The sequence below is a fragment of the Misgurnus anguillicaudatus genome, chromosome 24 (assembly GCF_027580225.2).
Source record: "Misgurnus anguillicaudatus chromosome 24, ASM2758022v2, whole genome shotgun sequence".
Taxonomy (NCBI): domain Eukaryota; kingdom Metazoa; phylum Chordata; class Actinopteri; order Cypriniformes; family Cobitidae; genus Misgurnus; species Misgurnus anguillicaudatus.
The window spans coordinates 44877363-44903794 of NC_073360.2; the positions used below are offsets into that span (position 1 = coordinate 44877363).

At 39.6% G+C, this 26432-nt stretch overlaps 1 protein-coding gene, 1 long non-coding RNA gene and 2 pseudogenes across 3 annotated transcripts; 2 read left to right on the plus strand and 2 right to left on the minus strand.

Moving 5' to 3' along the window:
• The window catches only part of LOC129437111 (protein NLRC3-like), a 433660-nt pseudogene that overhangs the window by 288995 nt on the left and 118233 nt on the right, over positions 1-26432 (minus strand).
• Positions 7748-13924, minus strand: LOC141361755 (uncharacterized). 2 transcript variants are annotated; one of them, XR_012367934.1, is made up of 4 exons: positions 13732-13924; positions 13443-13497; positions 13313-13370; positions 7748-7769 (listed from the first exon to the last, which is right to left on the minus strand). It is a non-coding gene; the product is annotated as an uncharacterized lncRNA (long non-coding RNA). The 2 variants fall into 2 exon arrangements; XR_012367933.1 differs by lacking the exon at positions 7748-7769 and adding an exon at positions 12667-12846.
• LOC129438729 (26S proteasome non-ATPase regulatory subunit 2-like) lies at positions 18043-25167 on the plus strand. The gene is made up of 7 exons (XM_073863517.1): positions 18043-18155; positions 20241-20405; positions 20507-20628; positions 20870-21094; positions 21181-21339; positions 21496-21640; positions 25030-25167. The coding sequence occupies exons 1-7, from the start codon at positions 18081-18083 to the stop codon at positions 25033-25035; spliced, it is 897 nt and encodes a 298-aa protein (XP_073719618.1). The 5' UTR covers positions 18043-18080; the 3' UTR covers positions 25036-25167.
• LOC141361543 (uncharacterized) lies at positions 25032-26356 on the plus strand (annotated as a pseudogene).

Consider the following 26432-nt stretch of genomic DNA (forward strand, 5'->3'; position numbering starts at 1 on the left):
AAATCAGTGTTGGGTGGACCTGAAGCTCATCTAGGTGGTGCAAAAGTGTATATATATGTCCAGTATTAAAAGCAGATGAAAAGTCCATGAATAAAATCCTAGTGTGGGTATGTGATGAGTCCAGCTGTTTGGTTACAGTGTCCAGGAGAGTTAAAGTTGCATCCTCCACTCCACGTTTAGCTTTGTAAGCGAACTGGAGTGGGTCTAGTCTTTCTGACACATAGCTGGAAAGGTGGTTACCTACCACTCGTTCCATACATTTACATAGCAGCGATGTCAGGGCCACTGGCCTAAAATCCTTGGGGTCTTTGGCATATGTCTTTTTAGGAATCGGGATGACAGTTGACTCTTTCCACTGGTGAGGAACACCGCTTGAATCCAGGAGGCCCTGAAAGAGCTTGTTGAATACCCCACTTAACTGAGTGGAGCAATCTTTAAGCACTTTACCTCTGAGCCTGTCAGGGCCAGGGGCTTTGTGTGGGTTCACTCGCCTCAGGATAGATGCGACCATTTGCTCCTCAATGATGATTGTCTGGTGGGATAGATTGGGGCTAGGTGGATTCCAGCTGGCTGATGTACTGCCTTTATCAAACCTACTAAAGAAGTGATTTAATTGCTCTGCAAAAGAGGCAGCGTCTTGACAGTTAATCGCTACAGGTTTAGATGTTCTCCCCATCATGATGTTTAACCCCTGCCATGCCTCTCTCGCATTCCCAGCGGTTAATTTCTGTTCCACTTTTTCCTTGTAATGAATTTTTGCCATCTTAGCCTTCCTTCTAAATTCTTTCTGTAACTCCCGCACTAGCAGTGTATCACCTTCTAAGAAAGCCTTCTTTTTTCTAACTAGACAGGTTTTCATGTCCTTAGTGACCCACAACTTATTATTTGGATGTATTATTATTTGTTTGGTAGGAGTTACAACATCCTCACAGAATAAGATGTAAGAAGTTATTACATCAGTCAGAAGATTAAAATCATTCCCACAATCCTCAAAAAACAGACCCCAGTCAGTCAACTCAAAACATCCTTTTAGTGTTTCTGAAGTCTCTTCGTTTCACACATTGATTATTTTTTTCAATGGTACTTCCCTCTTGAGTTTTGATCTGTACTTTGGCAACAACAGAATAACCTTATGGTCAGAACGACCAATAGGAGGACGGGATTTTGATATGTACGCATTCGAAATATTGCCATAGCAGCACAAATCCAGTCTATTATGCATTCTAGTCGGGACTGTAACATATTGCTCCAGATTAGGTAAATGCGTGGTAACGTCACACTTGTTAAAATCCCCCAACAAAAATACAGGTTGTTCACCAACTTGATTGACAGCCCTATTGTAACTGTTCGCTATATGTTCAGCAGCAAGTGTAAAATCAGGTCCTGGTACATATACTAAAATCACCGTGATCTGTGAGAATTCTCGGGGTAAATAGTAAGGTCTGAAGGACACAGTCATTATTTCAAAGTGCTTGCAACACTCAGTCTCTCTCACCGTGAAGTTATTAGCCCACTTGTTGTTGACAGCTATGCAGAGCCCGCCACCAATCGACTTCCGTGTTTTCCGTACATCCCTGTCAAAGCGTATGATGTTAAAGCCATCCAACTCAAAATCCATATCTTCAGAAAGCCATGTTTCTGTAAAGCAGAATAAGCTTGTTTGCCTGTAATCCGAGTCCGATCTCAAAAGTGTAGACAGCTCGTCAGCCTTGTTCCGCAATGATCGTACGTTTGACAAGGTGATTGCAGGTAGCGGTAATCTGCTTCCTCTTCTCCTCAATCTGTTACGAATGCCTCCTCTAGACCCTCGCTTCCTCCGTATTCGCCTCCGTTTACTGCCACGTATTAACTCCAAAGGAATCAGTGTTGTAGAGAGGGATAATTGCGATGGCTCCAAGTTAAGCCGGCTCAGCTCCAGCAGCTGAGTCCGTGTGTAAGCGAGCCTGCCTGGGCTAGCGGTAAACGGAACATCAGATCCCAAAAAAAGTCAATTTACGCGATAAAAGCTCACAATCGCGAGCCAAATGCACACTAATTGTAAGACTGTTATTGTTGACATTTCGTCAAACGTTAAAACACACTATAAAACACAACGCAACGTGTAAAACAAACAAACAAAGAGCCTGATCGTGTCGAGAGTCGCTTTGTCGCACAGCGCCCCCCATAATCCAGTTCACACAGTTCCTGAGATCTCCATTTTTCTTCCACAACAAATGATAAAGCCCACTCACTGTGAGACTTACATATGATACCTTGCTCCTCCATTTCAAAAAGCACACTCCTTAACTTCTGATGTGAAGTGAAATGGGAGAACACGGCGATACCCACTAAAAACTGGATGTCGGATAGATGTGCAGATCATGTCTGTCCGTTGGCCCATCTATTCGACGTCCAAACTAGGTCCACTATTTGGACATCCAACCATGACCCTACTTGGACGTCATATTTACAGTCAACATTTGACCTTTAAACTGGGTAATTTTTTTGGACGTCATTTGGACGTCTATGACAGGCCTATATGTATATATATTACATGATTAGGCATATACACTCACCAGCCACTTTATTAAGTACACCTTACTAGTACCGGGTGGACCCCCTTTTTCCTTCAGAACTGCCTTAATCCTTCGTGGCACAGATTCAACAAGGTACTGGAAACATTCCTCAGAGATTTTGGTCCATATTGACATGATAACATCACGCAGTTGCTGCAGATTTGTCAGCTGCACATCCAGGGCACAAAGCTCCCGTTCCACCACATCCAAAAGATGCTCTATTGGGTTGAGATCTGGTGACTGTGAAGGCCATTTTAGTACAGTGAACTCATTTTCATGTTCAAGAAACCAGTCTGAGATGATTTGCGTTTTATGACATGGCGCATTATCCTGCTGGAAGTAGCCATCAGTGGATGTGTACACTGTGGTCATAAAGGAATGGACATGGTCAGCAGGTTTGTGCACAATTCAGAATTTCAGAATTGGCCACCATTCAATTCATGAATTGGAATTTGAATTGACTCCACCCTACAGGAAGTTGAATTTGAATTCAAATTCGAATGACAGGATGTGGAATTAAATTCATGGCAATTCAAAGAAATTCCACAGTCACACAACAGAAAGAATCTCACATACATTCAGTGTTAGGAAAGTTACTTTGAAAAATAGTTTGGCAACCATTTCAAATACTTGGTTAAAGCATTCTAGGAAATAAAGTCATGTTCCATCGTGTTCCACAAAAATACAATTACAAAAAAATCAAACTTAATTATTTGTTATGTGAGTTTTTAACATTAATTGCTGGGGGAAAGCATTTCCTGTTAATGTAATCTGTAGTTCAAACTAATTTAATTTATAGAATATGTAATGCAATCATATCTGACATAAACTGAAAGCTTCATTTTTAACACTTCACTTACTGTATAATGTGTTTATGAATTTCTTTGAATTTCTATTGAATTTCAGTTCTGCTTCCTTTAGTTCGAGTTCGGATTGTAATTCTAGATCCTGTTTTTGACATCGATTCAAATTCAGTTCGAATTCGGGAATTGAATTGGAATTAAGGAGTCATTCTCAATTAAATTCTGAATTGTGCACAAGCCTGATGGTCAGAAACAATTCTCAGGTAGGCCGTGGCATTGATATGATCCTCAATTGGTACTAATGGGCCCAAAGTGTGCCAAGAAAACATACACCAGCCTGAACCGTTGATACAAGGCAGGATGGATCCATGCTTTCATGTTGTTGACACCAGATTCTGACTCTACCATCTGAATGTCTCAACAGAAATCGAGACTCACCAGACCAGGCAACATTTTTCTAATCTTCTATTGTCCAATTTTGGTGAGCCTGTGTGAATTGTAGCCTTAGTTTCCTGTTCTTAGCTGTCAGGAATGACACCCAGTGTGGTCTTCTGCTGCTGTAGCCCATCTGACTCAAGGTTCGATGTGTTGTGCATTCAGAGATGCTCTTCTGTATATCTCGGTTGGTTATTTGAGTTACTATTGCCTTTTTATCAGGTGGAACCAGTCTGGCCATTCTCCTCTGACGTCTGGCATCAACAAGGCATTTGCGCCCACAGAACTGATACTCACTAGATATTTTCTCTTTTTCAGAACATTCTCTGAAAAACCCTTGAGATGGTTGTGTGTGAAATTCCCAGTAGATCAGCAGTTTCTGAAATACTCAGACCAGCCCGTCTGGCACCAACAACCATGTCACTTTCAAAGTCACTTAAATCACATTTCTTCCCCATTCTGACGCTCGGTTTGAACTGCAGCAGATCGTCTTGACCATGTCTACATGCCTAAATGCATTGAGTTGCTGCCATGTGATTGGTTGATTAGAATTTTGTGTTAACAAGCAGTTGGACATGGTATACCTAATAAAGTGTCCAGTGAGTGTACGGTATGTGTTTATTTAAAAAAATCAACATTGTTGCATCAACAGGATTAATACATATACATAATCTATATTATTTATACTGTATTTTTCAGTTTTCTTGAATTACATGCAAATTCATCTTAATTTACAATAAAAACTCTGCAATTGGTTTGTTATATTCAAAGAGTATGACCATACTAACAATTTAACATGAAAAAACACAAATTTACAAATGTATTGTAAAAAGTGTATAGGGTAAGACCGATGTAATAGTGATTGGTGAAGCAGTCATCCATTTAAGTTTTAGAGAGACTTATTTGTAACCCAGAGGTTGCTCGTTCGAATCCCACAGCTTGCAGGAAGTGACTGAACTGTTTCTGTGTTGCAATGATTGTCCAGGATTTGTGTCTGTAACGGGGTTCCTTTAAAGAAAGCGAGGGAAAGATGAATCCATGTGCGAAAAGGTTTATTGTAGTTAAATCCCAATAAGGGCCAGCAAACAAATCCAAAAGGTAATCCACAATCAATTAGGGATGGCTGACGCGAAACAGTCGTTCCGAAGCTTTGCGAAGATCCCGACGCGCAGATGTGTCGAAACACTGATCCGAAGCGTGATTCAAAACACCCATGTCACGTGACTATGACCAAATGAAGCCTCGAAGTGTTTCACTAAGGCTGCGTCCGAAACCGCATACTGTATAGTAGGTACTGAATTAGATGAAGTATCTACTTACTTGGCGTTAAAACAGTAGGTACTGTATAGTATGAATCCTGGTAGTATGAATGAGATTCGGACGTACTACATCCGCCATGTTGCTACATCACGTGACATACGTCGTCATCACGTCATGTCATTTCTCACGCGAAAACAGCAGCGTGCCTCTTCTTCTTCGTTGGATAACTCCTCGTCCGGGGCATCATGGGATAGTGAAGCGTCCATCGTATGCACACTGCAAAATCTAATCGGAAGTAGTAGGTCATCCGGGTACTTTTCGCATACTGTTTTTCGAATACTATGTATTCGGACATACTACTCGCCTCGCCTACTGCTTTTCGCGTACTATATAGTATGTAGTAGGCGGTTTCGGACGCAGCATAAGTGGGGCTGTTTACACTTGGTATTAAGATGTGTTTTCATCGATCGGATCACAAGTGGACGAGAGAGACACATTACGTTTACACCTGGTATTTAAATCCGTCTCTTTTCTCCACTTTCGACCGCTTCTGTGCTGAATACTATGAGGGGGTTGTCTGTGAGACGGTGGGCGAGTCTCTCTGCTGTCATTCAAACCCGAGCGGGAGTAATTATGAGTTTATATGGACGCGATCTAATATAATGTCAGTGTCCACTGCTTGTTTAGCAAGTAAACATGCTGCACAGTGTTTTGTACATGAGTATATAAGAGCTTTCTTTGAATTTTCAGCGCAATTGATGAAATAGGATCGCGCAACTTTCACACGCTTTCAAAACGAAACTACGGAGATCAGCCGCTTAGTTTTATCAATGAAAGGCTAAAAATAGCGCTGTTCACCGAACGTTCACGCCAGAAGTCAAAAAAAGACGTAAAACTTGTGTTTAATACCTCAGATTAGTTAAATGGGCGGAGAGAAGGCGGTCGCGTGTGGCTGTTCCAACGCATTCAACAACATGTGCGTTCCACAACTCCAAAGCGATCCGATCGAAAGTGGTTTCGACCACCTCTGGATGTGGTTGAAAGTGGTCGAAAGTGGACGAGCTCAAAACGTTTTGAACACCGTTTACACCTGGCATTAACGTCGTCCACTTGTGATCCGATCGACGAAAACACATGTTAATGCCAAGTGTAAACAGCCTGTTTCATCAGGTGTGTTCTGCCGAATCAGCCTTTGATTGGCACGGTCGGGAACAGACAACACAATCGCACATCTGTATAAAAGTGAAATAAACGCATATTGACCTTGTGGGTTTTTGTGAGAGGAGTTTTTTAAAGGCTGGAGAAATTATCTGTAAAAAAAGAAGTAGGCTAATTCCTTCCACACACAGCAGATATTTATATGTGACATGGTGGCTTGATATATTTTATTAATTTCTTATTGTTTATGTGGTATTTATCTCTATTCAATTTATTTATTAAATAGACCATCTTACAGTTATTGACAATAATGAGCCTAAAAGCTCATGTAGTTGTCAAACAGATGTTAAAACAACAACAAAAAATATGTAACTTCATTGTGAAAACGGTAATAGTAACGCATTTTCCAGGGTTCGATCCAAGGTTTTTTTTTACATGAGAGTCGAGGACACTATCCACTCTCCCACCTGATAACTTGTGTTAATCAATCAACAGGTGGGATACAATTTGTCAGCGCTCGTCTAAAACCTTGTCAAGGCTGCTCTATGGTAATACGTGCGATTGACCACTAGATGTCACTGTGGAGGCGGTTTCGAACCATGTTTCGAAGCCTCGACACAATTGATTCAACTGTTTCAGTGTTTCACGAAGCCTCGCTCTGCCCATCACTACAATCAATATCCAAAACAGGCAATAGGTCAGGGCAGGCAGAGAAGAATCACAAAATCCAAAACAGGCACGGGTCAAACACAGGCAGATTACAGAAACAGATAACAGATCACAGGAAACAGGTTAACAGATAAACAGATAACAGGCTGTGCTTACGAATGTAATAATCAGCCATGATTAACAGGACTGAGGTGGCTTTATACAAGACAAACAGGAAGTGGGAAGTGAAGTGTGACATGGCATGGTATCAAAATAAAAGCCGGAAAAGAACAGGATGTCAAAATAAAAGTCCAAAACACAACATAACACAGAACAAAACCTTACAGTGTCTGTATCCCTTACACAGAGGTCCCACAGACATGAATTTTTAGACGTGCAGTAGACGTCAAAAAAAGACGTCACCTGGCGTTACAAAACAATCCATGCGATGTACTGAATTTGGACGTCCAAAAATTACATGATAAAGACGTCACTCCAACCTTACATTGCCCAGTGGGTATGGAAGCCTAAAAGGTTGACTGTCTGACAAATGAATGCGGTGAACAAATTAATTGGCCTTACCAAAATCCAATTTATGCTATAATTTATTGTTCTTTTTAACAAGCTGCACTACACCGCGTTCCAAATTATTATGCACATGCAATTTTTGTTTATTTTCCCAATACAGTCAGTAAGTTTGCAAATGTTGTTATATTTAAATAAAATAAAAATGTCAAAAGATCCTTTAATACTTATAAAAAATATGCAAAATATGCTGTTCCAAATTATTAAACAAGTTGTAGTTCTTAAAATATGGGTATGAAAAAAATCTTTTTAAAGACAAAAAAGTGTGCATTATCTTAAAAAAGCAATGTATTTCCTATAACAATTTGTAGCACCCCTAATGGAGCTGAATGGAGATGCATACAAGAAAGTCACTACAGCAAGCATAAAATAGTAGAAAAATACATTATACTTTATTTAACAAAGTATTAAAATAAATTGGGTCATCCACCCGGACCGGAAACAGCCCACAAGGGTAGCCACCGTCAGCGGGTATACATCAACGGGCAAGGAATAGTAAAGATTACCACAGGGAGGAGTAATTACACTGCACACTTCAAACCACAGCAACCTTAACCAGATAAAGCCACCATAAATCATTAGTGATACCCACTCAAATCAAATTAATATACCACACCATGAGGCACAAATACATTATGGCTCTTATAATCCCTGCCACGGACTACCCAAATAAAATGGTGGGAAGCTACCCTTGAGGTATAACCAAAGGGTACAAGGAAAAAAAAAACACTTATAAAAAGGAAAAAAAGAAAAATTTAATCCCCTAGCCAGCAGTCAAACCAAATAACTCAACCTAAATGATTCAAAAGAAAACAAAACACAAGCTGGCTAGGGAATTAACAAACATTCATAACTGGGAGCAGTCCGTTTTATAAGTAAAGTAAATAACAAAAAAACTAAAGAGAACAGCGACTAGTCACTATCATCCAACAACCTATAACAAAACAGATAATTTCATGAGTGCCAGTCACATTCAAATAAACAAAACTAAAAAATAAACATACCTTAACAGAGCGAAACCAACCAGACACATGACGGTCCAGGACATCAAACACCCACATTCTACATGAAATAAATCATTTTCATACATAAAACATCCCAATAACACAAACAAAAGAAATAAATAAAAAGAAAAGTGCGGCTTATTATCAATCTGTACTGGGATTAGAGATCGCTTTCACATTCCCCCGCCCTTCTTTCTTGCTACCTTGTTACAATCCACCCCCTAGAATTCTTGTCATTGCCCCAATGACAAACAAAAACACAAATCCTACCTTTCTTCACTATTATTTGACTGCTCTGCTACCACAGAACGTGGCAACCTGTAGGGATTAGAATGACAACCGGCAGAAGTCCTAACTGACCGCCGTAAGGGAGCCGGACTTTGTGGCTGCTCTACCTCTTCCCTAGCACCTACGGGGTCAATGTTAGTCCCTGGTTCATCTTGGTGATCCACATACTCTACTTGATCTTCCAACAACACCACAAGAGGCTCCCTGGACATCTCATCCTCATCTGTTGATGAACTCGAAGCTAAATCAGCAGCATCTGGTTCGATTGGCAAGTCGGATGTATCCATACTTGATTCTCGTATAGCGCTCCTCAACTCTGACCGATGTACTGTCCTAACTGGGCCATCTCCTGATACCGGTCTAACAGAATATACAGCCCCCTGTCCACAAGGACCTCTGACCACCCTGTAAACACATGGGTCCCAAAAATCCTGAATTTTACTCCCTAATAAGTATTCTCGAAACTTTTCAGTTACTGACCATTTCACTGCCAAAAGTTCGAGCTTCATGGAGCTATAGTTATCCATGTTTCTTTCGGTGGGCCTCAGACCCCGACTGGCATACGAAATAGGCCTGAGTTTTCCATTATGCTCCTGAGAAAGTACAGCTCCCAGCCCTCCATAGCTGGCATCAACCTCCAACACAAAAGGCCTAGTGAAGTCAGCATAGGCCAGGACTGGGGCTGTAATCAAACACTGTTTCAGGGATTCAAAGGCATTCTCGCACACCTCATTCCACTCTGACACTAGTGGTAGCTTTGGGGTTTTACCCTTCGGTTTAGACCCACTCTTCCGTTTTACCAGCTTATGCAGTGGCGCAGCCAAAGAAGCAAAGCCCTTAACAACGCGACGGTAATAACTGGCAAACCCGAGAAACGATCGTAATTCTGCCAAATGCGTAGGGCGTCTCCACTCCCGTACCAACCTCACCTTATCGGGATCGGTTGCCACTCCCTGAGCAGACACCACGTGCCCCAGGTACTTAACCTGTTCCTGAAAAAAATTACACTTAGACAACTTGATTTTCAACCCTTGTCGTTCAAGTCGGGAAAACACCTCCTCCAATCGAACCAGATACTGACTAATAGAAGAGGAAAACACAACCACGTCGTCAAGATAAAGCAACACTGAATGGTACCGCTGGTCACCAAACATGCGCTCCATCAAGCGCTGAAATGTACCGGGCGCATTACAGAGACCAAATGGCATACGGTTAAATTCAAATAGGCCAAAAGGTGTACAAAAGGCTGTTTTGAACCTATCTTTCTCCGCGACCGGCACCTGATTATAGCCACTGGCTAAGTCGAGATTGGAAAACCACTTTGCACCTGACAATGCGTCCAGTGACTCCTCAATTCTAGGAAGTGGGTAGGCATCCTTACGTGTTTTTGCATTTAGTTGCCTGTAGTCGACACACAACCGTATACTTCCATCTTTCTTAGTCACAACAACAATAGGGGAAGAGTAAGGACTACTACTTTCCCTAACAATTTGACTATCCAACAGCTGTTTAATGTGTTTTTTTACTAACTCATACTGTGATGGAGGAAGGCGACGGTAAGGCTGGCGAACAGGAATATCATCCTGTAATGGAATCTCATGGACAATCAGCTCAGTACACCCTATGTCTCCCTCTTCTTTAGAAAACAAATGAGAGTACTTAAGAAGCAGAGCCTTTGCTTGCATAACTTGTTCTTCGGTTAACCCTTCAAATGAAGGAAACTCCAAGCTTTCTACAGTGTTGTCTATCGAAACCTGTTGAGTGGCTATAAAAGCCACACGTTCTGAGGTAGTCTGATTAACCGAAAAGGCCAGAGAGTCTGGGGCCTCTACCTCCACTGAAGCCACCTGTACTGTACCGACTACTCTCCGTGGAAAAAGCCAAACATCCAAAGAACTAACATTAGTAATAGGAGCATATAATGTACCATACTCTGCTTGTAGAAGGGCTGGAGAAACAAGTAACCCCTCAGGGAGTGTACCCTCCTCTGGGCCCAAAGGCTCTAACAAAAATTCTACTAAGGGGAGCTGGGGGCATGTCACAGGTACCATAGAAAGAGTTCCAGCAGCAATACAAACAGGATGATCTCCTAAAACTTTTACCTTAAATGCAGTTGTTGAATTAAGAACCGCCTCAGTTTTCTCGCACTGCCGAAGTGCACGCCGAAACCCTGGAGTGGCCGATTGTATTAGCGGGGTCCGGAATAAACTAGCCCCATATTGATCAAAAAGACTCTGATAACACTCTCTCAGAACATTCATCCCCAAAATACCTGGAGTGATCATCTTACGAGTTTGTAATGTTGCATTTATAGGATCTTTTACAATCAAGATACCCCGTCTTGGAATGCACTGATTTAAAACATTCACATCTAATTCCACATAACCTATATAAGGGATATCAAGTCCATTAGCAGCTTTTAACCCAAGCCACTCACAATCCTGCTTTTTTACATGAGAAAGATATTTATTGAAAAAACTCTCGGTCACTGTTGTGACCATAGAACCGGTGTCCAATAGACATGGGACATTTACATTATCCATCTTCACACTTAAAGCAGGACATGGTCCTACTAACCGATCGTAAACAGAAGAATCTGCACAGGAGCCCTCTACCTTCCCTCCCAGCGTATGGCTCAATACGCTGGGGGTTACAAGTTTTCCGGCAACCTAGAGGGTTCTCGAACTAGTTCCCCCTCAAGAGTATCAAGAACAGTATTACAGTAGCGAGCAATATGCCCAGGTCGATTACATTTAATACAGATTGGTCTACCATCAGGTGCACGTTTAAATCGGTTATTCTGACCAGAAGGTTTATTAGCAGCAGGTGCTTCACCAACAAATCCAACTGCGCTTGTTGTTTCAGGACTATATTCTTAAGTTCTGTCAGCTCTGTAGGAGGCTGAACACAAAGGGCTTCACAACTAGGTGTAACATGCGTCTCATAAGTATATGGGGTAGGGCGTACCTGCTTATCTCTGTTAGGTTGTCCTTCATCAACCCACTGAATGGCCTCCCGTCGTATCTCTAAGAGCGACATAGTCTCGCTACTTCGTACCAGCTTTTTCAGCTCCCTGCGAAGCATATGGTCACGCACATTTTCACAAAATTGATCTCTCACAACAGTCTCGGTATTGGGTATAGCACCTGGCTTGCACTGCTCCACCCTTTCCATTAAAGCCAAAAGGGCATGTGAAAACTCATATAATGACTCCCCATCCCTCTGCTTCCGATCAAAAAACTTTTGCTGCCAGTACACATATGATTTTGAACATCCATACACTTCTTTTAAAACATCAAAGATTTGTTGTGAATTTTCCCTTACCCCCCGAGGCCGATATTTAATTTCATTACGGGCCTCCCCTTCTAAGTGATCAAAAAGAAAGAGAGCTTTATCCCATTCAGACATGTACCTTGACCTGATACAACTCTGAGCCTCCTCAATCCATTCTTCCACAGACAGTGCCCCGGCGACTGAAGATCCAGAAAACTTGGGACATTTACGTTCTCTGGGAAGATACACAGCTTGTTCTCTACGGGAGGAGGCAACCTCCCCCCCACTAGCTTGTCCCTCCCCCCCACTAGCTTGTCCCTCCCCCCCACTAGCTTGTCCCTCCCCTGCATCCCTGCCTTGACTTGGGCCCAAAAGTCTTTGATTTTCCAACGTAAGCTGCTCCACTTGGGCCCGTAGTCGTTGCAACTCGTCATCCATTCTGAAAGCGCACCAAGCGACCACCAGACGACGATGCAGAAGAGACTGATCCTTCTAGCCGCTGTTCTCTAGATTCAAAACAAAAAAAACAACAAAAGAACAACTGAACTGCTCCCCAAAACACAAAATAATCAACCCTGCCGACTACGCCAAAGTGTAGCACCCCTAATGGAGCTGAATGGAGATGCATACAAAAAAGTCACTACAGCAAGCATAAAATAGTAGAAAAATACATTATACTTTATTTAACAAAGTATTAAAATAAATTGGGTCATCCACCCGGACCGGAAACAGCCCACAAGGGTAGCCACCGTCAGCGGGTATACATCAACGGGCAAGGAATAGTAAAGATTACCACAGGGAGGAGTAATTACACTGCACACTTCAAACCACAGCAACCTTAACCAGATAAAGCCACCATAAATCATTAGTGATACCCACTCAAATCAAATTAATATACCACACCATGAGGCACAAATACATTATGGCTCTTATATATCCCTGCCACGGATTACCCACATAAAATGGTGGGAAGCTACCCGAGAGGTATAACCAAAGGGTATAAGGGGAAAACCCAAAAAATACACTTATAAAAAGGAAGAAAAAAGAAAATAATAAAATCCCCTAGCCAGCAATCAAACCAAATAACTCAACCTAAATGATTCAAAAGAAAACAAAACACAAGCTGGCTAGGGAATTAACAAACATTCATAACTGCGAGCAGTCCGTTTTATAAATAAAGTAAATAACAAAAAAACTAAAGAGAACAGCGACTAGTCACTATCATCCAACAACCTATAACAAAATAGATAATTTCATGAGTGCTAGTCACATTCAAATAAACAAAACTAAAAAATAAACATACCTTAACAGGGCGAAACCAACCAGACACATGACGGTCCAGAACATCAAACACCCACATTCTACATGAAATAAATCATTTTTATACATAAAACATCCCAATAACACAAACAAAAGAAATAAACAAAACATACCTTAGCAGAGCAAAAATCATATACACGATGGTCCTGAGCTTCAAACTATCACATTCTAAAACACAATAAAATACTCATCACCACTTGTACAAATTCATCCGATATGGTGCATTCATTCACAGATGCCTACGCTTTATCATAATACTAATGGCTACATCCACACCAGAACTTACATTCACACAGGTAAGTAACCAAAAACCCCTATCCGGGCACTTTTAAACCAGATAAGCATACATCCAACACACATACCTAAAAGGGCAATTAAACAGTATCCGTAATAAACGCTTACCGTCTCATACATAGAAAGATACACGGGGACTCCCGATCCCACACGGCCACAAGCTGAGCAACAGGCAAATGCTAACAGGACCCCAGCTGCCCTGCGCCTTCGCCTGTCCTTTAAATAAGTGCGGCTTATTATCAATCTGTACTGGGATTAGAGATCGCTTTCACATTCCCCCGCCCTTCTTTCTTGCTACCTTGTTACAAATTTATATTCATTGAACTATTATAAGATTCATAAGTGATTCACAGTACAAAAGGCTTTATAAGGAAAGGTAGCAATAAAAAGCCACCATTAAGAAGCAAGACACCTGCTGGTGTCTCTGGAATCTTTCAATATGGGATCCTTCAGTGCATAAAGCTGTATTTCAACCCCAAGCAAAGCTTGCAAAAATGAAATGAAACATTTGCTGTGAGCTCAGAATACAAGAAGACATTTCAATACACTGAAGCCACTATGATCAAACAAGACTAACATTAGGGAGAGGTGACAGAGTAATGATTTGGGCTAGAATTTTGGGAAGTAAGATGTAGATCCCTTTAGGGTCTCTGAGGGTGTGAAAGGGATGTGGAAGATGTGTAGAGTTCCTAAAAGATTGTTTTTTTATATGAAAGGAATCATGTCTTCTGAAATAAGTTTTCATATTTTAATATGCTGGTCCCTGATATATAATTATACATTTTCTCCACATAACTATGTTATCTGGAACAATCAAAATATAAAATATAAAAATAAGTCTTTGCTTAAATAATTGGTTTCATAAAAATATACTTTCATTGAGTCAACTGTTAGATGAGAGGGGTGTCTTACTCTCTTATGAAATTTTTTTGCAAGATTTCTCTTTTCCAGTCCCCCCAAGAGAATATGACATTGTTTTGGGGGCAATTCCTGATTGTATGAAACCTTTAGTCAACCCCATGGGCCTAAAGGTCCTTTATGCTTTTCACTTATATTTGACAATCTATTTGTTGATCAAAATCCTTTCAGTAGATTATTAAACAAAAAATTGCTCAATTCTACAGAGATCTATCTTTACCTGCTTGTGTAAGATTTTGGAATAACATATTTGATAATATATTATGGGAAGATTTCTGGCTCCTTCAGAATTTTTTTTTACCTAATAAAGTTGTTAAGATTTATTTTAAAAGTATTCACAATTGCTACCCGGTTAATTATAACTTTGCTAAATTTAATAATAATATCTTCCCCTTGTGCACCTTTTGTCATCAGGTTGATTAATCATTCATTCATTTTGGAAATGTGTGTATTGCAAAATATTTTGGGTTGACTTTTTAAATTTTGTTAGAAAATATCTATCTTTAAATTTCTGTATAAACCAAAATATTGTGTTATTTGGTGAAACTTTGAGATTAGACCTTTATCATTTTAAGTTTATTCTTAACTTGCTGCTTCTCCTTGCTAAATTTTATATTCACATATGTAAATTCTTTAAGAAAACAACTTCTTTTTTCATTTTTAAGAAAGATCTTGATATATATTTACATTTCTTGAGGAACCCAAAATAACTCTGCTGCTTGTAGGACTCTATAGTGGTGTCAATTATTTAAGCTAGCTTAACTTTCTTTATATTTATGCTAATGTAACCCACGATATTGTGTACTATAATTCATATATTGTCTTGTTCTGTACAAGTTTTTAATGCATAATAAAAAATACGGATAGTCTGCTCTCGCGATACTTGATGTCAAACGGTCTGTGCAGCGCCGCAGTAAAACCATAAGGTGTGTTCGACTTCATGCGGCGCTGCGCAGACCGATCGGCGGCTGACTTGAAGCAGTGCATTCCGGTTAGTATTTTTGTCCGACTTAAGCTGGCGCTGCAGGCACGTGACTGTGTCATATGGTTTTTAAGTACCGCGAGAGCAGTTCGAGATCAGCCGCCTGAGTTAGCCAGTGCAGTTCGCGAAGAGGAGCTGCACGGGCTGTAATGACGACACAGCTGTTTCACGACTGGTCGGATTCACCACATGACAACAATCACGTGTGTTTCGTGTGTATTTTTACGCCCTTAGTTCCACAAATGCTCACAAATCTGTATTTTTATAACAGTTAAAGATATTTTCATGTAGTCGCGATGTTATATTGTGTCATCTTCATCAAAATAAAATGGATAAAAAATGTAGACCGCACTACATTGGTATTTAAATAATATATGCTTATGTTGAACTTTATTCTTGTAAAAACAGATGCTGTAAGCCTCTTCAGTTCCACTCATGCTCATACACGGACATTCAAAACAGTATAATTCACTTTTTATGTAGTTTACATCTTACAAATCATGTTTAATGCAATTAAGCAAGCAAACGGCACGTGATCAGCCATGCCTGCCGTAAATGCAGCAAACTACGGGAACCACGGCGCGTCCGACTTCACGTCTCCGTTTTCAGCTCCTCCCCGCCTGCACGCGGCTAATCTCGCCGATCGGTTACATCCAGCCACAGCCGATGTCGAACACACCTATAGAGACAGAGCGCAGCGCGTCACAACCTGAAAACCACGCCCACCGGGGGGGAAAGCGATCCAACAGTCTCCATTGACTTTGTATTGCAAAAGGCCGCCTCCTTGTCATTTCTGGCTTATAACAAAAAACTGAATAATGCCTAAAAGCTGCTGTGTGACAATATGTACAGCTAACAAGCCAAAGAACCCAGAAATAAGTTTTTATAAGCTGTCGAGCCGTAAAACCCAGTCTTTAAGGAGAATAAAGTGGATCGCCGACTATGTTTCCCCCTATTGGACGCAGTTTTACTAATAGGAGTACTATGAAAAGTTGCCTGTTTCCATTTCTGTGTCTAAACGCTCGTTTTTTGAAGTCGACAGCTTATAAAAACGTATTTATTTATTTTTTTGGCGTGTTAGATGTACACCTTGTCACACAGCAGCTTTTAGGTATTATTCTGTTTTTAAGTTTAATCTGTAAATAAGTTTTTATAAGCTGTCGGGACCCCAAAAAACGAGCGTTTAAAGACACAAAAATGGATACAGGCAACTTTTCATAGTACTTCTATTAGTAGAACTGCGTCCACTAGGGGGAAACGTAGTCGACGATCCACTTCTTTTTTCTCCTTAAAGACTGGGTTTTACGACTCGACAGCTTATAAAAACTTATTTCTAGGTTCTTTGGCTTGTTAGCTGTACATATTCTCACACAGCAGCTTTTAAGCATTATTCAGTTTTTTGTTATAAGCCAGAAATGACAAGGAGGCGGCTTCTCGCAATACAAAGTCAATGGAGACGGTTGGATTGAATTCCCCCCCGGTGGGCGTGGTTTTCAAATTTGCATAACTGCGCTCTGTCTCTATAGAGTAAAACACACCCACTGAGAGAGAATATCGCGTGATGCACACACTGTTTTACTTTCGGTTTTTTCTTTTATTTTATTTCTTTAAATATATCAACAACCTCTTTATTCACAGATATGCCCATTTTGATTAAATTGGTTTCTTCTGAGAAAGTCTTAAAACATTCACGTTGATCAAAATATTATTAGATAACTAAAGATAACTAGTCTTCAGGTTTATTTAAGTAGGCTACACATTTATTTCTCAGTGATTTTCAACAGTAAACAAACTTTCATACTGTTTGTTCTGGTTTAAAAAACATGTTGTTCATGTTTTTGAAAATCTACTTCTGCATGGCCAAACCCTAACAGGTGCTGCAACATTCTTGCAGATGTTAGCGCAATCGGCAGACGGCTGTGCAGTACAGATCTCAGTGCAGTCGGCAGGTGGCAGTGCAGCTGTGTGCAGGTCTCAGTGCGGGCGGCAGGTGTCAGTAGAGCTGCTCATTCGCTTACCCGTCATCCGCAGAAGAAGAAACAGCATTAGCGGTGTCGAATCTTGATCGGAGAAACAGCCGCATTAACAATGGAGGAAACCGCTAAAAAAGAGAAGAAACAGGCCGAAATCACAGAGGAGAAAGACAAAAAACCTGCGGGAAAAGAGAAAGAGAAGAAAGAAGAGCAGGAGCTGGTGAGAAAGAGAGAGAAATACACGCGCTACACAGAGAGACTGAATCCGCCTGAGTCACTGCAGGCCAGATCCTCAACACACATTCATACACAACAACATTTATATTTATTCTAAGTATCACACTGCATTAACACAGTATTTACTCACCATTTATCGATTAATAGGATTATTTTAAATAAACATAAACGTTAGTACAAAACACTGAGACGATTAATATGCATAAATATCGCTCGATAGTCATGTCATTACGTTGGATATATTGAAACCGTTTTGTTAAGTGAATTAACTTATGTGTGTTCTTAAAAGTAAGTTAAATTAGTTTGATATACCAGCTGACCTTTGTGTTTGTGTGTTTTTGTAATTGATGTGTTTTGTTGTGTATTCGGAGGAGGACAAACAGCTTCAGGAGGAGTTGGAGATGCTCGTGGAGAGATTGGGTGTAAGTTGTGTTTATTACTGCTAAACTTTCATCTAGACAGCTGTTTGAAACATGAAATTAACTTATTCCTTACTTAGTAAATGATATACAGTACTGTGCAAAAGCCTTAGGCAACTATGCCATGTTGTTTTTGCAATTGTATAGTGATCATATATAATTATTTCTTAGTATCTTTATTAGAATACAAGCAGAAAAAATACAGGAAATGTTTATGTAATATTAAAAACAGTATAAAAGTATAAGATAAAGTGTCAAGTATTAAGAGTAAAATCCCCTTATACTTGAGCAGTAGCAGGAAACTCATTCATACCAGTTGCGATTAAATCGCATTATTCACGCATAGTTGGACGCTTGAACATTTTGAGTTAACTAAACCTAACGAAAATTCTCAACAGAAAAAAAAAACATGCGAATACGCTCAATTTGCCGACTTTAGTTAGCTTCTACTTTAAGTATGTATATATAGCTGAAATAGAGTAAAGATTTTTTACAACTTACCTTCTCATACTTCCTCACTCACTTTCTTCCAAGTAAGATTCATTTTATTCCTGTTTCTATAAAATTACGAAGATGTATCGTACAGCTCCAGGTGTCCACATACAGCAACGATGATTTTGTCCTCCATTTTTTGTTTCATATTTCTGCCTACTTCATAATCGCGTCCCTACTAGAATAAGCTCCTGGTGTACGCCGCGGGAATATCTGCCAAAGTTAAGATTTTTCAACTTGCGCAAATCACCCATTAGGCATCAAACGCCCACTTCCCGCTGCGTCATTCGCTTCAATAGTGCCGCAGGATGTCTATCGTGTCTTTGCATTCACGTCTTGTATAAACGCACCATTAAACCTAAATGAAATGAAATCCTAATTTCTAATTCTAATTGATGGAATTCAAGATTTCAGTCTCCTCAAAAAAGCTCAAGATGTGTTTTATGCCAAGAGAGGTCACAACAAAATACTGACTGATGCCTGAAGAAGACATTTAGTTTTGAAAAAAACTTGTTTTAAATTTGTGTACATATTTCGTGTATTTTCTGTTTGTTTCTTAATAAAAAAGAGTGAAAAATAAATACGAATGACATTAAAACTTTGCCAAAACAACAAAGCTGGTGGTGGTGGCCTAAGACTTTGAAAAGTACTGTATATAACAAAAAGCTCCTCTTGGACATATCTGCATGTTTTGTGTTTTTTTATATTTGATTTAAACTGTATATTGAACAGTCCCTCCAGAAAAATGTGATTGCATGATTCAATGCATAATCAGCCAAAGGCTGCATTTTTATGTGGGGGCGCATTTTTTTTAAAATACGCTGCACTTTCGCCACATAAATAGGAGATTTCTGCTCGCAAAATATGCAGGGCTTGCATGATTTCATAATCCCTGCATTTTCGTAGCCAAAAGTCATATATATCGTAGCAGAAAGTTGAAAAATGTTGCATTTACTTCACACATGCGCAGCCATGTCCCCTGTTGTCATGTGAATGTTAGGAAGTGATGTAATTACACTACATGAACATCAATCAAAAGCTGCAAACAGTTTTTGCGAGTTCACACCGTTTTTGCGAGTTCACGCAGTCCCGCGTATTCCATCGCATTTTTAAAGAAAACGTGCCGCAATTTTTGCCTGCAACAATCACAAAAAAATCTCTGCATTTATCTGGAAGGACTGATTGAATAAAAATGTGTAAGGGTAATGCTTTAAGTTTGTTAAATCAAATCAAAATAAATTATATTTTTTACTATTTTTTCTGGGAAAAATAAACCATCACTGTCTCACCAGTCTCTGCTTTCTGCATTATACTAAAACTTTGACTATACATAATTTTTTGAAGCATTAAAATAAATGATATTCAATTGCAAACCATTGCGATGTGCACATTTGTATTATTTCGATATATCTTGCTGAAATATACCTATCTTTGATGAAAATGTAAGAAGTTTACTCTGTGCATTACTCTGTGTATTACTATTGTGTCATTTCATTGCCAGTTTCTTTCATTGTTTTAAATCCGTTCCAGCGTCTGTTGAGAAGTCAAAAGTCCAGCCGGTGATGTGTATTTTCTCTCTCTTTGTGTGTTTTTCAGGAAAAGGACACATCTCTATACCGTCCTGCTCTGGAAGAACTACGGCGTCAAATTCGTTCATCCACGACCTCCATGACCTCTGTGCCTAAACCACTCAAGTTCCTGCGACCCCATTATGCCAAACTCAAAGAGATTTACCAGAACATGAGCGCAGGGGACAACAAGGTGTGTGATGTTATTTCATCACTTGTATAAAGGTTAATTATTATAATAATAAATGAATGTGTATCTGCAGTATGTCTAACATTTGTTTCTGTTTGGCACAGCATTTCTGTGCTGATGTTGTCTCTGTGCTCGCTATGACAATGAGCAATGAACGAGAGTGTCTCAAATATCGTCTGATGGGCTCTCAGGAGGAGCTGGCATCATGGGGCCATGAATACGTCAGGTGGGCAAATATAGCCTATGGATATTTTTCTCTTATACTGACATGCTTATAGCTCGTAAAGATAAATGTTGGACTCACAAAAACCGCAAGCTAAGGGAAAAGTGAAGGCTTTTGTAGGCATGTGGGTCATTTAGGTCAAATCCTAAATCATTTGTCTTATTTACCTGATGTTTGTTTCAATCATCTTAACATACTTTAAAGATTTAATCACTAATCCAGAACCTTGCTCGTGTGTTTCTAGGCATCTCGCGGGAGAAGTTGCGAAGGAATGGCAGGAAATTGAGGAAGGTGATAAAGCTCAACAGGAAGTTTTATTGAAACTTGTTAAAGAGATTGTTCCCTATAACATGGCCCATAATGCCGAGCATGAGGCCTGTGACCTCCTCATGGAGATCGAACGACTCGACATGCTGGAAATATACATTGATGAAAACGCTTATGCTAAAGTTTGTCTTTACCTGACCAGGTGAGTGTCACGCTTACCCACAATCCCTCTGAACACACATCTTTGACTGTTCTGATCTCTGTGTGTCTCTCTCTCTGTCTCTCCAGCTGTGTGAGTTATGTCCCCGAGCCTGAAAACTCAGCTCTGTTGAAATGTGCTCTCAATATCTTCCGCAAGTTTAACCGTTACCCAGAAGCCCTCAGACTGGCGCTGATGCTCAATGATGTGGAGCTGGTGGAGAATATCTTCACATCCTGCAAGGACATGTATGACATAACATCACTAAAGCTGTTTTCATATGTGGTTAAAGACCTGTGTAAAATTAAAAACTCATTTCTAGTCATTTACTCAAATACATTGGGAGCTGTTAATATTGAATCCTACATTTAACATTTCCCTCTTGATGTGTGTTTTGTGTGTAGTGTCATTCAGAAACAGATGGCATTTATGTTGGGTCGACATGGCATGTTCTTGGAGCTCAATGAAGATGTGGAGGATTATGAAGATCTGACAGAGATCATGTCCAACGTGCAGCTCAACAGCAACTTTTTGGCACTGGCTAGAGAGGTACACAACCGTCCAGAGATATCACAAAACTAATCGAATATATGTTCTGGGTGAAAACATTCAACTATTAATCTCCATCTGGACATGTGGTGGACATAAAGTTCATACTCGGAAGAACAAGCCATTTATAAATTTAATCATTTACTTTTACTAGTGTCTACTTCTTTGTTACTAGTAACTATTCAATTAGATACAAGTACTTGTTAAACTCAGACTGTTAAACTTATATACTAGTACTTATTCAATAGATACTATAAATTATTCAATAGATACTAGTGCTTATGCAAATGATACTAGTATTTATTCAATGGATACTATAAATTATTCATAGATACTAGTACTTATGCAATAGATACTAGAAATTATTCAAAGATACTAGTACTTATTCAATAGATACTATAAATTATGCAATAGATACTATTACATAGTCATTAGATACTTTTAACAAAAAAATGATACTAGTGATTATTAGATACTTATAAAATACATACTAGTGCTTATTCATAAGATATACTAGCACTTATTGCAGTAGTGACTGGTAAATATTCCATTGTTAATAGTAACACATTTCAAATTTTATTGAGAACTGTCATTCAGATATCAACTAATTAATTTTGACTTGTTTGTATTAGAGCGGCACGATTAATCGTTAAAAGATTGATCTCAGCATTTTGACGATTCAAGTAATTTTATTTTTAAGGAGGAAAGACGCAGCTTCGTCAGTTCTCTCGACAACACGCAATCACAGCGGCCGCTATGACATCTTGACTTCTCATTTATTATTGTGCAAGCCAGATGTGCTCGTGCTCACTCCACTGGTACAGCGGATGCTTTCGCCAAGAAGTGAGACAGAAAGAAACAGAAACTAAAGAGAATGAGTGAGGCAGAGCAATCCACAGGTATGTCCGACAAGAACCCTGACATTGTTTTAGTACCAAAAAGAGGATCTTATTCCGGATCTTATCCCTTCCGAAAGGGTTTTTAGCACAGGGGGAAACATTAGCTGCTTTTGCACTATCTGCCTGTGCGAGCCAGGGCTTCAAACGGGCCTCATGGAGCCAATAGCCTCAGACCTCCAGCTGTGTAGCCAAAATCACCACGCGTTTGCATTGTCAAGCCAATAGCGCCGCAGCGGTTCAGAAAACCCCGCCCTTAATACGCCTACCTGGATGTAACGTCACACAACTCCGCCTGTTTTTACCGTGAGGAAGTCACTTCAATCTGACAGGAGACGGGAGTGAGATTGCATCATCATACAAGAAACATAATGAAAATAACTGAGGTGGCTGTTTGCACGGTGAAAGCCAAGAAGAGAAAATAGAGATGTTTGCTCCATCTGCGGTGTTACTCTTGAAGTTAATGTTGGCTGCACACGAGCGATCTCACAACGAGAAAATATCAGATCAATAAGCAATAGTAAACTTTATGAAGTAGGATAGTTACAAATAAAGCGTTCATCTACCTAATGTGCCATTATACTAATATTTTAAAGAATATAACGAGTCCTAGTTTTACATTTATGTAAAATAATCATATTTTAAAATACAGGTGTGCATGTGTGTCTAAATATGTAACGTTAAGTTTGTAATGATAGTTCTATGGCGATGTAAACATACTTACACATTATAGGAGGTGTGATATCTTTAATCCTGAAAACGTTAATAGTTGAGCATCATATGAAACACAAGGTAACTGTCTACTAGCTATTTCAATAATGTGTCAATCAATAAATACTTTTGTCTATAAAGAACTGCCTCGAATAGCTGAATAGGACTGAAAATCACTTTACTTGCATCTCAAAAATCAAAACTTTGAGAAATCATTAGAAAATGTACTCGTTAAGAATCAACTCTGAATATACACAAGTATTTAAAAAGCTATGTTACAGTGATTAAGTTAATGATGGTTATATTTACCATTTTGTTGCATCTTACCATTTCTGTGTTTCAGATGTGATCCTTATTAAGCAATCATTTTCAATAAACTGACAAGCAGCAGTAGTAATAATAGCACAGTACTTTATTTACATATGAAGTTTATATCAGTGCACAAACAGTGTATTTAAAGACATCACCTCCGGACGGATTTCAACATCCATGGCTCCTCTCGTCTCATCATCATCTGTTCGTTTCATCTCCTGCTCTTTCATCTGTTGCTGTGTCATCTCTCATATACAAAATAAAAACTCCTGGATGACAAACTGAAAGCTTTACGTTGGCATTTTTTCTGTAAAACGGACACAAAAGAAGCAGTACATGTGATGTTTTGTATAAAGGGTTTGTAAATACACATACAGTATACCCACTTATAAAGTTTGCTACATTCATATAAGAGTTAAATGAATCTCAAAAATACCAGAAAGCATGGCTAATATAATAAAACCATGGTTACTTTTTCTAAGGGCTGACTAAAAAATTCAACAGAGATGACGATATAACACAAAAAACACAATAAACACCCATGTAAGACACATATGCAATTGTTATTTGTATTGTATTTTAAGTGTTTTGTATGCAAACGTTACGTAGCATGTTAACTCACCGACTGTAGATACCATCGTGACTCGAGTGATCGCTTCTTTAATACACGGACGATGAAATGATGATCCAACACACATCTTTAATTTCTCAGCACTGTTGCACTTTAAACACTTTGTTCTGTGCCCGAAACTTTATAAACTTCTCCCGAACCGGTAGCGGTGTGCGCCGGATCCTTAGCATGGCGAGTTCGGCATTGTAACGCGTCTTTGTTTTTACATATGCAGATCATTTTCTTAAGTCCGAAGTACAAACATAACAGGCATCTTCCGTTAAACAGTAAATTACTGGTGATCCCAATTATTTTTAAAGTTTTAAATCTGCAGACAGACAGATGCGCATCTTGCCAGAGACTCAGATAAACTCCGCCTTTGACCTTTACCACTCCCCTAGCCCCGAGAAGCCCGCTCTGGCCCAAGGAATTCGGCGGGCCAGAAAAGCCAGGCCTTAAGCCCAAACGAAGCACTAGTGAAGCACGATCATGCCCCGGAAGTGACAATGCAAACGCCACAGGCCTCGGCAGGCACTGGCACGCCCGCTTGAAGCCCGATAGTGCAAACACGGCTACTGATTGTTTTAGACCACGATGTATGTGTGTCTGTTGTGGAACCAAAAGGACTCTTTCAGAGTTGCGGAGACTTTTTGTCCCTTGAACAGCTGGTTGCACTCTAGATGTATGATTACAAATGTTGGTTTATTTGATGTGCAATGACCCAGCTGTATTAACAGGACTGACACCTGTCTTCTGTCTATATGTGTGAATCTAGAAAAAGATACAGAATCTCAATTCTTCATCCTTCTTTATGTAAATAAGAATGAAAAGACAACTTAATTGTTTCATGTTTCTTTCAGATGTGAAGAGTGATTCATGTTTGGATATAGAAATAACGTCCTCAACATCAAAAGAGCGACTGACAGCACAAACTCTTTCCTGCATCACCTGTGAAAAGACATTCAGCTCACAGAGACTTTTAGAGAGACATGAGAGAAAACACACAGAACAGAAACTCTTCAACAGATCTGAGATCAGCTTTACTACCTCACAAGAGAAGAAACTTCATTCAGATGACCACAGAGAGAAGAAGAAGCATCAGTTTCACTGTGAGCAGTGTGGGAGGATTTGTGTCTCTTCCTATAAACTAAATGTTCACATGAGGACACACAGTGATGAAAAGCTTTTCAACTGCACTGAATGTGGAAAATACTTCAGAACCAAAGCCAATCTTCAAGTTCATCAGAGAATTCATACAGGAGAAAAACCTTTCCAGTGTCCTCACTGTGAGAAGAGATTTAGGCATAAATGTGGTTTGAAGACACATGTGCTTTTACACACCAATGAGAGACCGTATCAGTGCAATGAATGTGACAAAACCTTTAGGGATTCACGTTCATTAAAAAACACCAGAATATTCACTTTAAAGAGAAACTCTATCAGTGTTCACACTGTGATAAACGCTTCTGTTATAAATATCAGCTGATAGTCCATGAGAGAGTTCACACTAAAGAAAAAACTAATCATTGTAGTGTCTATGGGAAGATTTTTAGTCAACATGAAAGTTTAGTGACACAGCTGAGGACTCATACAGATGAAAAATCTTTCAAATGCTCTCAGTGTGACAAGACGTTTAATTTTTTAAGTAACTTTAAAGCGCATGAGAGAGTTCATACTGGAGAGAAACCTTACCTCTGTAATCAATGTGGAAAGACCTTCTCTAAGTCATCTCATTTAATAGTTCATCAAAGAGTTCACACTGGAGAGAAACCTTATCACTGTAGTGTCTGTGGGAAGAGTTTTAGTCAACGGTCAAGCTTACTTAAGCACCAGAGACTTCATACAGGTGAAAAACCTTTCAAATGCTCTTAGTGTGATAAGATGTTTGCTCAGTCAGGTTCCTTAAAATCCCATCAGAGACTTCATACGGGAAAGAAACCTTAAAGGTGACAGAGAATGAATAACCGTAAAGGAAAAGTGCTAGACATTCTGAACATCTCAGTTTCATAGAAATTCCTCCTTTAGAAATGCCCACCAGAAAATGACCCAATCTGAACAATGGATACATGTTACGTAAAATGCAGCTCACCGCCCCCCACTCTCATTCAATTCCTTCCCCTTCAAAATAATTTTGTAAAATTTTGGTCTGTCCGTGTTCTAAAAGCAGTGAAGTTTACATTCTTTGGAGTGGCAAAACCAAACCAAAATTTTGTTGTCTACATGTCACAGAACAAGAATAAATACCCCCTTCAATCATTCAATG

Coding starts and splice junctions, on each gene's coding strand:
- LOC129438729 (XM_073863517.1), top strand. CDS start 18,081: ATGTGTTTTGTTGTGTATTCGGAGGAGGACAAACAGCTTCAGGAGGAG. Junction 20,406..20,506: donor TGAGCGCAGGGGACAACAAG/GTGTGTGATGTT, acceptor TGTTTGGCACAG/CATTTCTGTGCTGATGTTGT. Junction 21,340..21,495: donor TTCACATCCTGCAAGGACAT/GTATGACATAAC, acceptor TTTTGTGTGTAG/TGTCATTCAGAAACAGATGG.